At 49.6% G+C, this 18,186-nt stretch overlaps 1 protein-coding gene across 1 annotated transcript in view; it reads left to right on the forward strand.

Moving 5' to 3' along the window:
- Nucleotides 1–616: 616 nt before the first annotated feature.
- LOC125728350 (reelin-like) overlaps nt 617–18,186 on the forward strand; it is an 84,487-nt gene continuing 66,917 nt past the window's right edge. Inside the window, exons 1-2 of the mRNA XM_049005328.1 lie at nt 617–974; nt 16,835–16,942. Coding sequence (XP_048861285.1) covers nt 728–974; nt 16,835–16,942 — 355 coding nt within the window. The 5' untranslated portion in view covers nt 617–727. The remainder of the gene's footprint in view (nt 975–16,834; nt 16,943–18,186) is intronic.

Here is an 18,186-nt window from a genome sequence, read left to right on the forward strand (position 1 = left end):
GGGTGCTGAGAGACAGATGGATATAGCGAGCGAGGGAGAGGATGATGGAGAGCGGAGTGAAAATGGTGTTATCAGCCTGGACAGCCACCGAGGAGGGGGGAAGAGAGAAGGGAACGCAGGATCGAGGACGAGGAAGAAAGTGAGAAGGAGAGGAGAAGCGGCGAAGGAGCGACAGGAAGCAGTGAAATTGGGCATGAAGTTAGTGTGGCAGGATTGAAGAGCCGGGTGAGAAAGGAAAGGAGACTTTATGGGGTGTGTAAAGTGGTGGGGGGGGGGCTTCCTGGGGGGCTTAAATAGGCCGGAATGAGGGGAATGTGTAAGAGACAGTCAGAAAAGAGGCAAGTGAATGAGAGGAAAAATAAAAGTCAGACTGGGGGGGTGGTGTGCAGGAAGGAATATTAAGGGAGATGATGGGGGGCTTAGATTGATGGACTGGCAGAAAAGAGGGGAGGAGAGAAAGGGATGAAAAGAGAGAGGCAGGCTCTCCAAGCCCCCTGCACGTGCAGGGCTGATGTTACACGGAGGGAGAGAGAGAGAGAGAGAGAGAGAGAGAGGGAGGAGAGAAGGGGAGTATTTAAGCGTGGATCAGGACAGCGCAGGCAAACTCCCAGCCAGCCGAGGGAGGAGAGCAGGCATCAGCCACCGTGTCACACGGCCTCCTTCACTCGTTCGCTCGCACGCACGCACACGTGCCCCTTCTGGACCCCTGAGCTCGCCCAAGCACAGGATGACGTGGGCCTTTCTCCTGGGGGGCACCCTGAGCCTGGCCCTGCTGGGCCTGGCTTCAGGGAACCCCACGGAACCCGGGGCCCCGCCGATGGGTCACCGCCGTCGCTTCAACCCCTTCTTCTTCCTGTGCGCCCACCACGGTGATCTGCAGGGCGGCAGCATAACGCACAGCGAGGACGAAGTGCTACTCACACTGCAGATTGCGGGGAACCCGAGCAGCTACACGCCTGGACAGGAGTACCAGAGTAAGTGGACCCCCATATGTGTGTCCGTGCATGTGTACAACATGTGGTTGCCGTGTCGTCTGAGGGTGAGAGTGTATTTATGTGCCGGAGCAAATTGTCTTGATTTAGGAGCCGGCACTGTCAAAATTCGCCCCACCTCTGTGGTCTCCAAACCCCAGCAGTTCCTTTTCTCTTTGGAGTGACTTGTGCAGTTACTCTGCTACTCTGCATTTTGCGGCCGCGCGGTTGCCTGGACCAGTTGCTTCTGGAGGCGGAATGCAAATCCGTGCACTTGTGCCGACAGACTCTGGCGGAGTTTTGAACATCAGAGAGATGCGCGGAGCTGACGTCTGCCTCCTCTTTATCGCGCCGGGGCGGGTTAATTCTGGAGCTTGGCGGATGTCGGACGTGAATGCGTGGCCGATCTCGCAAAACAGCAAAGCCCATCTGTCCTGCATCCATCTGAACCACTTGCAGTCATTACTTTTTATACGTATACTTTTGCATGAACGAATGCCCTGTTCTTAAAACGTCGGATGTGGACATGGTGAAAGACAGGGCTGGTCTGTATTAGACCCACGTGAAGACGTCGATGATAGTGAGGTCGACGGCACATTTATGTAACAGTGATAGATATCGGGGTGCTCCGAAAACTGATGCTTCTCTGGTGGTCCAGAGGGTCTGAGCGTAGGAGTTTCCACCCGGAAGGTAGAGTGAGAGATCACAGAAACTCAGACACCCAGGGAAGCTGGAGCGGCACTCAAAGTTAGGGATGCAGCCGAGAAAGAGCATCAGCTCTGGGCCAGACAAAGGAACCGCCACACACACACACACACACGCACATGTCAGGTATACCTATCCTTATGGGGGCCGCTCATTCACTTCTATGGGAAAAATGCTAACGCTAACTATGACAACCTTAACCACCACCCAGTTCTAAGCATAACCATAAGTAACCAAGCAAAATGCAAGAGTTTTTGCATTTTTAACTTTTTCATAGCAGTCACTGATTTTTATAAAATAGAATTTTCCCTTATGGGGACCAGGAAACCGGTCCCCATAAGGGAAAAAAAACGGATATTTATTACGTTATGGGGACATTGTGTCCCCCTAAGGATAGGTATACCCGCTTGCACTCTCACACGCACACACACATACAAAAACACTCACATATGCACTCACACTTACACATGCTCACACAGACTCATGCAGATGCATACACACACAAGTACTCACAAAGACACAGTCACACAAACACGCACACACACACAGACACACACACGCACTCACAGACACACCTACACACAATCTCCTGTGTCTCATCCCTACTTTTTACAAGTTGACACCTTCTCCAAGGGATTTTCAGTATTGTCAAACACTCTCAGCTGATACCGGAGCATACACCAACAGCCCAAATCAGCACGAGTAGCAGAGCACGAACACGGAAAAATGCTGCATCTTTACAATCTCGGACAGAGATTCCCACATGTGCGAAGGCCTTGTGTTCAGCCTGTTCCATTGTGTCCGGGAAAGGCTTTGTTACAGACCAGGCTTTGCTTATCCTTGTGGAACCTTTACATGTGAGCAAAGCCCCTTGAGCAGACTGATAAGTCCTCGAAAGAGTAGGGGGGCATGTGGGGGGGGGGGGGGGGGGGGGGATTCGACAGGCATCGATCGCTGCCTCGAGTGCACCCCCGAAGTAGAAGAGGAGAATTAGCAGGGGGGGGGGGGCTTACATTAGAAACCCCCACATAAAGAAATCCCCAATTTCAGCTTCTTGATAAACGTCAGCTCTTAATTGTGTGAAAATGGGAATGTGAGGGAGAGTGGACATGTAACTCAGGGTTTTCCTTTGGGGGGGAGGCACCTCTGGGGAGGCTGGTTTGCCAGAGAGCTGCAGGCTAAACACACATACACACGCAGACACACACCCACACGCACGCACAGTCGCACACACACACACACACACACACACACACACACACACAGCAAGTCCCACTCAGAGTCAGAGGTAGAAGTGGAAGGGGGGCAAGTAAGTCAAGGGGCTTGGGGCAAAACCTCAACACACCTGCCTGTCCCAGAGCATCCCTGAGTGCCACCCCCCCTCACCCCCAGCCTGAGGAAATGGGTTGGTCCCTGACTAACTGTGGGCCTTCCCAACACCCCGGGTAGGAAAGCAGGCGGTCACAAATCTGGCCTTTCCTGGAAGAGCGCTGAAAACCCAGGCAGGGAAAAAAGAGAGTCCCTTCTGGTCATCAGACTGGGGCTTGTCTTTAACCGCTGCGCCACCTGCTGACCAAAACTATTTCCTGGCTTTTTTTGGTGTCACGTGTGTCTCATTTTGAGAGAGGTGTATTGCAGGTTGTTTTTAAAAAAGAGCTGTACTCTGGGGTGGGGAGGGACAGGGATCTGACCAGAGGGTGTACAGAATTCCATCAGACGGACATCTGCTCTGCTGCTGGTGCTGGGAATGACCCAGCCTCTGAGCCAGCTGGCAAACAACGCGTCCAACCCGGGATGAGATTCGGGGGCGGGGGGTGGCAGGGGGCATGTTTATGCCTCTCATACTTCGCCTCTGCCTCCATTTCTCCACCTTCCGTCCTCTGTTTTGCCTCTTGGCTTATTTTGTGTTTTTAATAACCGGACGTACCATTCCGTATTGGGGGGGCTTTTTCTTTCTTTTCAGTTTCAGCTGCCTGCTGTTCGTTTATTTTCCATCAGGGAGACGGTTGTGGGTGTTACAGGAGTTAATCATTTTTTTAGATAAATTTTTGTTTAGCTTATAGTAAAGGAAAGGTCTGCCCTGCCTCTGTGTTTCATAATGAAGCTGACAGGTGAACTGCCATCGGTGGGTGTTTGTACACAGCTTGCTTTTGGGCTTTGGGGCCCCAGCGTGGTGGTAATTGCCAACTGGGGGGGGGGTTACTGAGGGGGGGGGGGGGGTCATGAGATGCAAACTCTGGTTTTGGGGGTAGGGCAGGGCTGCAACCGCACCGATTCCATATGAGTAGAAGAAGAAGACAAAGGGAAGTGTTGAAAAAGATGGGGGGATGGAGAGAGAAGAGAGCAGAGGGTGATAGAGTTGAGAGGACAGAGAGGGAGACACTGTGTGACTTGTGACTGTGTGTCCAGAACACACACACCCCGGGCGCTCAGTCCGGTCCGCTAGCATCACCGGGACTCCATTTTTCAGCAGTTTGTTGTATTTCATATTTATAAATCTGCTCTGCGTCACCAGTGGTCCCGTCAGCTCATATCCACACACAGCAGCGTCTTTGTTAAGTTTCACGATTCGACCTGGGGGGGAGGAGAGGGGGGGCCACGAAGGGGCAGAACCCAAATGGGGGTCGACTGGACTTGACCCACAACCGGCATGGAGCCTGACGGAGGCGACTGAGGGTCCCGCTTTATCGAGGTAGACGGGGTGGGAGCGTCAGGGCCGTGTGGTGTGCAGGAGCAGCTCGGGGCGTGGGGGGAGGAGCGGGGGGGGCTGCCAGCTGGTGTTCCTGGCACTCTGGAGAGGATGGAAAAAATGGAATTTGCCTTTGCCGTGCGGCGGTGACATAGCGCTGAAATGCCTAGAGACACACAACGGTTTACAGGACTACATTCACAGACACGTATGTGGTGTTTTCTGCGGCTGTACTTCACATGGTAGAAAAAAAGCGCAACGCCTCTGCCTTCTGTGTGCGTGATGCCGTCTCTGTGCGTGTCCGTCAGCGTGCATATCTATGCGTGATTGTATATCTGCGTCTGAGTGCCGGATTCTATATCTGTGTTCGTGTGGGTGTATCTGCCTGTGAATTTCTGTATCTGTGCGCAAGAATGTGTGCCTGAGTGTGTCACTGAGTGTTAGTACTTGTGAGTGTATGTCTAGATGTGTCATTCTGTGTGTCTTTGTGCGTGTTTTAGTACTTGAATAACGCCATTTCAGACGACACCATCAGCTGTTGGTCAAAGGTCCTGAGGACGGCCGGGATCCTCCCCCCCACAGTGGAGCCCCTAGAGGCTGAGGATGGTGTAGCAGCCTGTTATGAGCTCCTGCCAACCAGATGCCACCTTAGTGACGTAACCAGAATGCCATCCGGGGGGGGGGGCATTTGGGTATGTTGGGTGGGCAGCAGCATTCTGTCAGTGTTCATACAATCCGTTTAGGTGGGGATTGCCCAACCCCTGCCCACCTGCCCGTCTCTGATCATCCATCACTTTGCTTCGCCCATCAGTAGTCACATCGCTGCTCATCCATAACCATGCCCTGCTCATCTGTAATCGCAGATGTGTATTTTCACAGCCGAATATCAAAACCTAAATCTCAAGAAACAACTCCCCCTCAAACTTCCCTCCAAACTCATTTCTTTCCAAATCAATGCATCAATGATGTACAGGAATTCAGGCCATAGAAGGCTGGGCTATGAGAAGACCTTTGGCCAAAATCCTGATCCCTTTAACAATACTTTAGTGATACTAAGGCACCCCCATCGCGGACACTCTCCGCCCCATTGGCTTATTTTGGCCCAGCGTGAGATAAAGGTATCGGAGGTTGAATAGCAGGCTTGCTGGCTGACACTAGTCTTGTGGGTCTGGTTCATCGTGTTGAGCTGAGGGGGGGAGAAATTTCAGTTTGTGAAAAGAGCTAATGAAGGAATAGCCAACCCGTCTGCGGCTTCTCGTTGAGGTGAGACCTGCATGGTCTCCTTGGTTCTCTGTGACCCAGATTTGTTTTCAGTCCAACATTCAAATGTGCTTGATGTCCACGGTGGCCATTGCTGTACTCTGCACTGGGCCTGTTCCTGCTGTAATCCGTGACCTCAGCTGTCTGAGTATATGCTGGAGGTCCATTTCTCTGGAGGGGGTGGGGGGTTCTAAATGATGAGGTGTCCATATTCCGACAGTCTGATGCAACAGAGCCAATGACCAACTGGCAGGCAAGTGTCACGAGGTGTTGTGGTGTCCCGTCTCCTTCTCCCAGCTGCTCTGCTGGGTGCAGTGTGTGTGTGGTGTGGGGGGTGGTGGTTTTAATGGTTAACGTACTTCGAGGAACATGGAGAAAACCAGCCCACTAATGGGAGTGGCGGTTTCACAGTAGCGGTTTCAGCACTGATCTGCCTGTGTGTGTGACGGGGGGCGGGGGGGGGGGCTCCTCCACAGTCATTCATAATATCCTTGTTGTTTGTTAATTGCATACTTGGACGTTGGCCACACATGCAGACGAGCTAAACCTCGGGGAGCCTTTTGTTCTGCTGAGCTTTATAGCTAACGTGTGCTGTGGGACTCGCTTAAATCCCTGTCTGATTATTACCTGGCTATTGCCCGGATGCACAGTTTACTTCTTCTGTACACTTGGGCAGTTGAAGCAGTGGAGCTCATCAGACGGATTTGATCACTCTCGGTTCCGGCAGTCCCTGTCCTGCCCTCTCTGGGTCCTAAACCAGTCAGTGTGAGAACCGCCGGGGTCCTTCCTGTCTGGCTGGGTGGCCAGGGGGAGACGGAGTGAGGTTACTCCTGGGGGTGTCGCCAAAATGACCACTGCTTGTTTTTTTTAAGCTCCTCAGGGATCGAGGGTGCAGGGACTGTTGATTATTTTGAAGGGTTTTTTTTGAGAGGGAAGTAGCTCTTCCTGTAATCGTGTAGCTGTTTTTGTGAAAAATGCAGAGTGACAGCAGACCTTAACAGCAGACCTGGATGCTTGCCCCACCACCTCCAGCTTATACAAAGAATATGTGCAGCGTTCCAAACCTGAACTGGCAGCTTAAGACCCCGTCTTTCTTGTTTGGAAATTTCATAAATATTGGCAGAATTTTATCTCGTGTTGATTTGGGTGAATCTAAAGACTGAGCCTCCATTGCATTTCTAAGAAGCTTGTTTCAAACCCCCACCACCATCTGGACTGGAGAGAGTTTTCTTTGTTCTGTTCTAAACTCGTTCCCGACTGGCTTCCTTTTGCGGCCCCATGTTCTTGAATCCATTAAAGTAGTCCTTGGACTGGATGCCATGTATCCTTCTCAGAGTTTTGTGTGCTTGGATCACGTCCCGCCTCGTTTGCCTTGCTGGAGACTAAGGAGATTTAGTACTTCCACCCGACGCCTACGCCAGCGCTTCTGCAGCGGGAATCCATCTTGTTGCTCTTTGCTCAATTTGAGCTCAAAAATCTCATTATGAACTCAGGTGTCAGGCCCCACAAAGATCAGAATTTGTGCAGTCTAGGCTCAGTCTAGGTACTCTCTAGTTGTGTCTGATTGGTCCAAATCCCATGATATGTGTCCTTCTCCTCTGTGGCTCACTACCTGCAGTAAAATGAAAACAGCCTACTCTGCCCAGAGTCTCTGCAGATTCACAAAGCATGGCAGTGAAGCTAGAGTCTCCTGCGAAGCCAGGAGTGCAGGACACTGATTGTCTCAGATGCCAAGATGATACCTTATTGCTGCCTGGGTGTGTCATGAGTAAAGTTCATTTTTCTCGCAAATTGATGCGATAGTCCAACAAAGGGCGGTGCAGGGTGTGCTGCACAGAATCAGCCTGCTGAAGCTCAGCGTTCCGCCCTTGGAAAGAATTCAGGTGCCTTTACTGTGCCCACAGAAGGGCTTCCCATCTGGGCCCTGTTGGTAGGTCATAGGCTTCACAAGTGAGTCAGCCATTAGTTTGAACGAGCTGTACCCTCTACACTGCATCACAGAGCACAGGAGGAGCGGATATGGGGAACCACGCAATGGGCTTCACCAAAGCCTTCGGAGGTGACTGACCGTCACCGACATGGAATATGACATGAATGGGGGCTGGCTTTGTGGCCACCAAAGGGAAACTCAAGCATGAGTGACTGGCTGAGGAATATGTGAGATTCCGATGCGATGGCGCCTTGAAGACAGAATGGGTCTTGCTTTGGAGGGGGTCCGATTTCATTCAAGAATATAGGGGCCCGAAAAAACAAAGTTTGTACTTTTTTAATAAATGAAGGAAAAATACACTTTTTCCTTGACTTTTCATAGATGTTTTCACCCTTTGCCGTCTTTCTTTCAGGTTAAATGAAACATTAAAAGTTTTTTAACACAGAAAAAGCAGGTTCAAAGCTGCCAAATGAAGCCATTGATGATGACAGTTACCTAGGGTAAACAGATCTGCCTCTGTCTACTTTCTTTGGTCTCGCAGGAGAATAAAAATTAAACTGGCTCTCACGTCGCACCTCTGCAATTACCACCGGCTTCTCCCTGAGGCGGCGTCACGCACTCGGTGGAGAGTGATCCCGGCCAAGGAGACGAGTGACGGAAATCTGAGCCGAGCGAGGAGCGATGACTGGTCACCGACTCGGATGGCTGCGGGCATTTCGGTGTCTCCCCACAGGCTGGGAAAACGTGTGAAACTGTTTTGATTGCCGCTTCTGTGCATCGGAGATTCTGTTACACCCCTCTGCAGTCCCTTTGGAGCTATTTGGCGAGGGGGTCACTTCGTTCCGGAAATTTCTGCTGATCGTCTTAACCCATCTAGTCTTGTGTCAGTTGCAAGCATCCTCTGGATAAGGATCATGCAAATAAATAGTGAAACTCATTCTCTGTGGCCAACAATAACGCTCCCTGAGTGGTTAGGCATTAAGGCTTTCACAATGTCTCCTGTGGATGGAGGAAGGCGGTTTTGTGGGCACAGGTGTTAGTGCATCAGTTATATAAATAGATTGTTTCAACATATGAAAGATGCATCTGAGAGGAGTTTCCCATTGACCACATGCCATTCATAGGCCATAAATGTATAATTAATGAAACAACACTTTAATTAAAAATCAGTCCCCTATTCAGCATTACTGGTTTCCCAATACCTCAGTCTAATTCAGTCTGTCTTTGTTGTATGTCCTCACAAGAGTTATTCACAAGTTTTAGATCTTGAATCCAGTAAAGAAATGTAGCAATTAGAAAATTAGTTTTATTTACACATTTTCCTGAGAAATCTTCACCTGTGGTCTGGATGTTTCTGCAGAAACTAAACAAATAATTTTGAACTTCACCGCAGGACAAAGCTCGACTCTATAGATTCGAACATTTTCTGCAGCATTCAGTATAGCATCAGCTGAATCAATGACATCAAAGGCCTTGCTGCAGTGGGGGGGGGGGGGGGGGCATGGCGCCAAGGGTGCTGTCACAGAATGAGGGGGTGTGTCTACTTTTAGTATCATCTCCGTATTTCTAGGGACAGAGAAGGACGACCAGGAGATCACTGGCTGGTCCAATCCAGAAGGGACATGGGTGGAGTGGAGGTAGGAGGGAATACTGCCACACCTAAGTGGGTGGGGCTACTGAGTAATAATGGTACCACGGGGCATATATGGGGTGGGGCCACAGGGACACTGGCCCCAGCTGAAAACTGATTGGTCTGCAATGTGCCCCCTCTCTGTCACTCACTGATTAAAAACATATCACTGGCTAATGATAATATTGGCCCTTCTGTATGAATTATAGCCCCTCTTATGTCTTATGTCCCCCGCCATAAACAATTCTAGGATCACCCCTGCTGGTACTCCCTCTGTTGCTAATCTGAACGGCACATGCTAAAACAATTGAAAACAATCGGCCGACTCGATACAAGCCACCAAAAAAGTAACGAGGAACTCTTTCTCTCTCAGGGACCCAGTGGTGGTCGGTTACTAAGCGGTTTCCCATTGGTCGTTTGGCTATGGATGCAGTAACCTAGACGATGACAGCACATCCGAAGAGCCCCTGACCAGCCAGCATTAGAATCTCTGCGAGATTCTCGCTCGGTCGTCTCCTCCCTGTGAATCTTCGCAATCCTCTTTCATCTCTTTTTTTTTTCTTATATAGTTGCACTTTTACATGTTATTCACGCCGCATACTAATGGACGTGCCTACCAACGGCCAATTCGAACCCCAAAGAGGGGTAGCTTTCCTGCCCTTTGACAATTGTGTGACGGACTGCTGTGTCTTGGGAGGGTGGAGGAAGACGGAGAGAGGGTTGGGGGGGGTGTTTATGCAAGGGTGGTGGTGGTGGTGGTGGGGGGGGGGGGGGTCTGAACGAAATCCATCATGCTCCCGGCTCAGTAAAAGTACAAAATTAAAAATACATGAGGCCCCTCTGATATATCACCCCCAGCTTTGCCTCCCTCCCTGTTTGTGCCCCCCCCCACTGACCAGCACCACCATCTCACATTAATCAATCTTTCTTCAGGCTTTCGTACCCCGAGCCAGCATCCTCCCATTACAATCCCCCCCCACCCCCCGCCCCACAGGTCACTGAATGACCCCCGTTAGGCTAAATTGCTAACAAGGAGATGAGAATTGGAAAAGAGTTCAGATGAAATGATTATATTTAATTGCACCCTCCATAAATATTCCGTGTTTTGGGCTCTGGGGGGTGGGGGGGGGGGGTGTTTTCTCGTTTCTGTGCTGTATCGTTTCAGTCTCACCGCATTGTTTTGATGGATGAAGCAGATTTGCGTGTAAAAGAAAAATCTGTGTGATGAATTTTAAAATCTCCTTCCTGGAATATTTCTGCTTCCAAGCATTACGTGTTAAAGGGTACACCTTTAATTTCCTTCGGCTGTGAGGCACTCCGACAAGACGGATAGGGTTTTCTAATCTGGCAGCACTGTGGTGTGATTACTGGTCCGTCAGGCGTCAGCTTGTTTTAATCATAAACCGTGTCATTATTTTATTTATAGATAATCACTGCGATAATGTGCCTGTTGACGGTAAATAAGCCAGGCTGTTGAGCTTCACTGTCATCTTTAACCTTTGCACGAGCTCTTTTAACCAATTCAGCAGTTTTATACTGACAGGCTCTGGAATCCGACGCAAAGTGGGTGATTAATATATTTCCCAAATGGGAATAATCATGTACAAGACAAGAAGGGACCCTTAACCCGCCTGATGCTGAAACACCAAATGGAAACCATATACCTTAAGTGTGAGACCATTTCGGGGAGAGAGAGCGGAATACTGATTTATAGTTTAGGGCTCCGCAGATGCCGTGTTTAGGATTTAAAGGTGAAGGAGCACGAAGGAGACTCTGTCAGAGTTCAGACCCGCGCAGTGACGTAGCTCAGCGTCGGCCCGTTTGCTTCAGTGTTTCATCATGTAGCTCGGTGGTTTTTTGTAATCTATGGTGTTCTGAGCCAAATGCGGCGTAAGGTCACCGTATGGGCTGCACTTACTCTGTTCCCTTGGTTATACGCAGATCTCCGGTCGGCTTTCAAGGACGGTTACTGGTTTCTGCTTTTCCCGGCACTGAGCTCCCTGGTAGGATGTCTGAGCTCTGAGTTCAGACAGTTACAGGTCTCAGAAATGATAATAAGGGTGTGATAGACACTCCAGCCCCACGAAGCGGATGAATGCAGATCAAAGGGCTGCAAAGTGGCTTAGCGTGAAAGTCGCTTACTGGGTTTGAAGACTGCAGATGCCACGCCATGGGCACGTACTCTGCACACACCCTCCTGTGCAGGGGCAGGTTTGTCGTTCCTCTCCCCCCCTCCCACCCCCCGCCGCACCCTCCCTCAGATTTCTCAAAAACTAAATTAATGTACAGGGCAGTGAGAAGGCCATAGCTGGCTAGCCGGTTAGCCAAACATACTGCCCCTGTGACAGACTCCATCTCAGAGCTGGGTTCTCACTGGATTTTGACATGCCAGATTTCACGGGAGTGGGTAGTACATGTGGGCACGACCCAGGGGTCCATCATTTACATCAGAAGACAATCTTAGTGAATAAAAATGGGTATTTTTGCCCCATTGTGTGAGATACAGGACATCAAATGTATGACACGCCATTTTCTTGGAATTTTTGGTTTGTTTGGCCCCGTTGATGACGTGCCAAAGAACTTGCAGGAAACTCTATCTGTTGCTAAGTTACACTTGGCAACGGGAGATCATTTGTTCCTCTTGACCTCGATTAGCCTTTGCCGGCTTTGGTCACCGCCCTGGCTATCGTCACCCTTTTCGACTGAGTTCCTTGGCAAGATTCCGGCAGGAAAGAACCCAGAGCCGTCATGCAAGGTGGCTCAGTGAGTGTCCTGAGGACTCCGGGGTTGGACCCAAAGCAGATGCGATTATGATGGGATTACGAGGTTAATTCTCACGCTTGTGTGAATGTAATGGAGTGCAATTGAGGGTCACCACACTGTGTCCAGAGGGAGACAGGGCCTCTCTCTCTGTCTCTCTCTCTCTTTCTCACGCACACACACATCCAACAGGGCCACTTTCCAAACTGAATGAAGAAAAGTTATCCCAATCCCAGAAAACCTCAAAAGGAGAAATTCATAAATTATGGGATTTCTTTAAAATAGGGAGATGGCCCTCAAAATTTTTCCACAGTTGCTTTTTGTTGATGATTCTTTTTGTGCTCCCCATCGAGGGTCGCCGGGGGTGTACCAGCCTTCCTGCATCTGGCACCCGAGGCCGACAGCAGTGGATGTGCACAGCTGACCGGACAGGAAGTCCTGGGGCCACGTGAGAGGCTGCTCAGGCCGTGGAGGCGCGTGACTGCAAAGTGCCCGCCTTCAATTCCCGCGCGATTTACATTTTGGTATTTACCAGTGACGAAGCAGCACAGGTCACCTGTCCAGTTGTCTTCATCCAGTGGAAAAAGAACAATATGAAAGACATAAAAATCCATCTGGCTGGCAGTCGTTGTCACAGGGGTTTAAAGAATTTTGTGCTTTATATGACGGAAATTTTCTTTATGTGAGTTTGAGAGGTGATCAGATTACAGTACAGGCTGCTGCACTCAGCTTATGTAAGTCCTGTAAAACTGAGAGTGTTAACATTTAAATAACACCGAGAGAGTCTCACTAACACTGAGGGTATCAACACTGAGGAGGTAATACAGTCACTGAGGGCATCAACAATGAGAGAATTCTATAAACTCTATGTGTGTTAAATAAACACTGGGGGGGAAAAGCCACATTCGTTAAAATAACTGGTAAATCAACACCACAACAACAATATAATATACAGAAATTAGAAGGTCCTGAATTCTCCATGTGAAAGATCTTTCTCCTTCATGCATTGTTTGTTTGGGAAAGCGGTCCAGGTGGATCCCACGAAACCCTCCTGCACGCCGGGTCCCCGTCTTTGAAGGGGACATGCTACATGCACACGAATTCTGTCCAAAACCATGGATGAGTAGCATTAAATGGATGCCAAAGCTCTTTGAGGCATGCCCTGCTTTTAATCAGCCATGCTCCAGCCTCCTGTGACTTACCTCATACTGGCCAGCCGGTGAAGTTTGCCAGGGCTCCACCTAGACGCCGAAAACCACTCCCATGCCGCGAGTGTTATTGGTGTTACCAGTCGAATGAGGTAATGTGCCACTCCCCTGCCAATGTAAGTACTCTGCTTCTGCAGTGTCTCAAGGCCCAACCGGCTTCTTCTGCTCTCCCAGAACCACGTCCTCACTGATCCTGGCCAGACGGGAACGTTCCTTCCAAGGTGCTAATAGCGTCTCAAGGGATCTAGCAATCAGACTCGCAGAGGAGCATTAATCTAAAAAGCAATATGTTTTATCTAAGCTGAACTTTAAGGGGTTTCGTAACTGTTTGCAAACAAATTTAAGTGCTCTGTGGTTTATTTGAGAATAGCATTACCTTAAGGGGAGATGAGGTCACTTAAATGTCACACGGGGCTGGCTTTCTGGAACATTCCGGGTCCTGCGGTTGACCTACAGCACCCCAGCACATCCCACATCACCGTGGGACAATGATCACGCCCCTGATACTTCACCTTGACGTGTAGCAAGTAGCAAGAGTTTCGCCCCCTTGATCTTTGTGGAGGACATGGCAATATCAGCGATTTCAACCCAAAATATATCTCTGGTTGTTATGGCGATCACTGTGGTGGGCTGTAGCTTTGTAAGGAAGCTGTTTTGGTGTCACCCGTTGCTTAATTTAAATGGGAATCTCTCCATATAGGAAGATCGAGACTCAGGTGAAGAAGATACGGTGCCATAAGTAGGTAATCAAAGACTAGCTTTGACAAGCTACCGGTCTCACAGAGCTTGGTAATGTTCTCAATGCGTGTGTCAAACCGCACGACGGAGGCAGGATGGCCGTGCCGCCTAATTACTCAGTTACCCTGTGACCCTCCACCTTCACCTTCCTCGCTCCACCCCGATTGCGACTCCTGTTACTGGTGGCCGGCTGACATTCTCTAATTGGAGCCAAAGGTCTCTCTTGAACTCTCCCAGATGCTGTCAACCTTATGGCCTGGTGATGTTCAAACTCTCGTCCCCAAGGAGAACTGTAGAGTTCCAGGCATTTGGATGTGGGTGTGGTCCCACCTCACTGGTTGTACTGAGGACCAGAGCAGGTGACCTGGTTTGTTGTGTGTGTGTCATTATGTTTTATATGAGGAAATCTGGAGCAGCAATAACAAATGAACAGTCATTTAATCAATAAGCCCTTGACAAATGCCATAAGAAACACGGACTTCTCTGGAGTCCTGCTGTGTTACCCCTGAGACCAACATCTCTCCACTGTGAATAGTCAGACCTGCCCTCCTGCTGGCGCCCCCTAATGGTCAGGGAGACACCTGTCTGATATGGCATGCAGCTTGCAATTGTGGTGGGTCTAATCTAGTGCAAAACTGGCTCTCTATGCTGTGTTGGGAATTTCTGTTCTTCCTTCTCTGGAGCAAGACTGAATAATTTAATCTCACATTTTTTATTGACTAGATGAACCTGTGTGCAGGTTCTCCAGGGTGGAGAGCGAGAGAGAGAGAGAGTGAGAGAGAAAGAGAGGCTAGAAGATGGAGATCAGGCATCCACGGAACATCAGGTCATCTGGAGTGCGGGATTTGTTCTGCACGGTAGTGTGTGTGTGTGTGTGTGTGCGTGAGTGTGTGTCTGCATGTGAGTGCGCATGTTTGCTAAGTTCCATCTCAGTGTTACTGAAACAGGGTCATACTGAAGTTTAAACAGCAGCAGCTGTTGCTTCCCCCGTAGACACATGTACACAATACATACCTTCTTATTTAGAAGAATTAAGAATTTGAGTCGCAGGCCTGCTTGTGACAGTGAGAATGAGCATGTGCTGGTGTAAGGGTCAGGAAAGGGTTACGGCTGGGTGTGCTCGCAGACAGCAGGAAGCAGCACTGGCAGGAAACTCAACTCTGTTTTACATTATAAGGGCTAATAAGGTGCAAGGGATGCGAACCAGCGCTGGTCACCTGACTTCACCCCTCTCTGGGACTGCGATGCCCAGCATTAACTGGATCAAGAGTCGCCCGTCTGAGTCTTACTTCGTGTGATTTGTGCGGTTCTTCTTTTTTATACTTTGTTTGAGGGCCGCAGGCTTCAAAGGCAGAAAGGACACGTTTTCATATTGCGGTAGGAGGGAGGGGTGATGAATTATTGAGGCTGTAATGTTGTTGGAGATCCAGAGACACCAGGGGCCGGCCATCCACACGGGCTGTGGTGTTTTTACTCTGGGGCCACGTGCCCAACAAACAGAAGCCAAAGTCAAATGGCCCCCCCTGCAGGTGAGACGTGTAAATACACTGGCAGTAACCCTTCCCCAGGTTCTGATGCACCCAGACCAACTGGGGGCCAGACACATACTCAATTTCTATTTAACCCCGCCCCCTGCAGGGCTGCCTTGGAGGTGACGCTCAGCTGCTGATGCTCTGCAGCCTCCGTGGTTCCCCTATCCACTCGGCAGACCATGTTCCAGTTAATCTCCGGGCCTTTCCCAGAGTGGAAAATACATTGTTCCCCTCAGGATGAGGGTCCAGGCAGCACACTCCTGTTCCCCTGAACACCCTGGAATGTCTGTCCTCTTTCCATATTATTCCTAGGACTGAATGGGATTTGGCGGCAGTGGGATAATTATGCGTATTGTATTTCACCGTCATTCCTGGGCTTTTGGTCTCGCCGTAGTGGAACTTGGCTATATTTCCACATCGTCTCAGTTCCCTCTTGGTCTTCAAGCGCGAGCGGGCCGTCTGGGGCAGCGTTTAAGCGGCGTGGAGAGTAAGGTGTTTTCCCACAATCCTCAGTGATGGAACGTCCCAGGCCTAGGATCTTTGACAGCAGCCAGGGCACATGTTTGTCAACAGAGATGAAGTACTCTAGTACGTCAGTGTCGCAGTGCTTATATGTCACTCTCAGACTCTATTAATCTATCCATCTACTAGCTGTTTATTGAGTGCCTGGGGCACAATACCTTGGACAGGATGCCAGGGCATCTGAGGGCACACACAGGCACGCGTTCACACACTCAGTGGCAGAGGTGGGTAGTTCTGGCCCAGAGAGTAATTCTCCAGACCAAGATTTTGTTTCAACCAACTAGCTGAGTATAAAGAATCACAGTCACAGAGGACTCAGCTGGTTGGTTGAAACAAAATCTTGGTCTGGATTTTTACTCTCTGCTTCTGTATTGCAGTTAGCCTTCGTGTCTTTGGACAGTGGGAGGAATTGGAGTGTCACTTCAGGAGAATGCGTCAACTCCACACACACAGCATTCGAGCCTTTACCCCTGGACACTATCCACTGCTCCACCTCCACCGTATTATGCTAACCCTCTAATACAGGGGTAGGCAGTCCTGATCCTGGAGTGCCGGTATCCAGCAGGTCTTCTGTCCGACCCGATGAGTAACTGTCTGCCTGAGATCAGGTGTGGTTCATCAGAGAGCAGGTAGGATGGAAAACCTGCTGGATGCTGACGCTCCAGAAGCCGAGCTGCCTACCCCTGTGTGAAGGAGATAAGTTCTGATTGTATATTTGAGTGCAGATGAGCACAAGTATCCATTAGAACAATATAAACATTGAATATGAACATTGGTCTGAGATCCTTAACATGATCAATCTCGTTTTGTTTGACATTGTTCCAGTTTTCATAGATGTTATTTAACAATGTTTTCTTATTGCTTAATAATTTTATTCTTTTTTCCCCAGTGACTATCTCCACCAACACTGCCTTCGATGGCTTTCTGGTCACTGGACTCTACACCTCCACCACCGTCCAATCAGCACCCATTCCGGCTGCGGGTAGCTTCGGATTCGGTGAGTCGTTCACGACGTCATAATGAATTACCCAATAGGCACACTGAATGTTATTAAATGCTCATGTATATTTAATCAGTTTTACCCTTTTTTTGAAACTTATTATGCTAAGTCCGCGGACTAAACCGAATCTGCCTGCTATCTGTGTAGCTTGTTGTCGTGTTTACAACTCTTGTGGGTAGACCAGCAAGTAGAGACGGTCTTTTCTTCTCTCCCCAGACAGGGTAGCACATTTCTATGATCTTTTGAGGGATACAGAGGTTCTGGGTGTGTGTGTGCGTGGGTGGTTGGCCCTCTCTGTTGTTTAATGGGACTCACAGGGTATAAGACGTAGACTTAAGCCTTTGTACAGCCCTCCCCAAGCACCACTTCACAGACGACCCCTTTATGCTTCTACGAGCAAGTCCTCCACAGTCTGACAGGCCCTGATTGATGACCAGCAGATATGCAAAGCTTCGCCTTCTGTACTTTTTGGCTGCGTGACACGAGTCCCTGAGGATATGTCACCGCGAAGCATGTCAGCTTCGGGGGGCGTGACGGAAAGCGGCAGAACTTAAGGCGTAAGCCAGTCGGCGCAGGGCTCGAGAGCGGGCGCGACACAATGTCATTGGCCAGAATGGCCGTTGTAAGCGGCTGGCACCCTCCTACAGGCTGCCAGCAGCGAATCGTATCGATCCATTGGTAAGCAATGATTGGTAAATGATTAAGCGATAATTAAATTCAATTCACTTCACAGAGATGAATATTTCACTGAAGCAATACCAGTAAAGGACTGATCACTGATACTAGCCATCCCACCAATTTATGCCAGTAACATTGCTGATTGGCACATCCTTAAACACCCTATCAGGGGGCAGCATGCACAGCATGCAGCATGTTTCTAGCAGACATAGGTGACAATGGCTTCCTGTTGCTCACTTATTGGCTACCACAGAGTAAAAGGTACACGCCCCTTTTTAATGTGACATACCAAAAAAACACCTACAGTTTTGCTTCATAGGAGGTATAGTCACCAGCAATCATTTTCTGGCAGGCGATTACCTGGCAGGACTGGTTAATTAGGGATAAACTGGCTGGTTTTATTAGGCAGAAGCCGCTAATTTGATGGCACCCTCTGGTCCACATGGTAGCGCGTTTTCTCCGTTTGCTGTGTCACTTCCCAGCCTGCATGAAGGGAACGTGGGCCCGGACTGTTCCGCCTCATGCTGGTTTTATTATGAAGTGGACTGGGGCCATCAGGCCCC

This window comes from Brienomyrus brachyistius, unplaced genomic scaffold, assembly GCF_023856365.1.
Source record: "Brienomyrus brachyistius isolate T26 unplaced genomic scaffold, BBRACH_0.4 scaffold253, whole genome shotgun sequence".
NCBI classification, from domain to species: Eukaryota; Metazoa; Chordata; class Actinopteri; order Osteoglossiformes; family Mormyridae; genus Brienomyrus; species Brienomyrus brachyistius.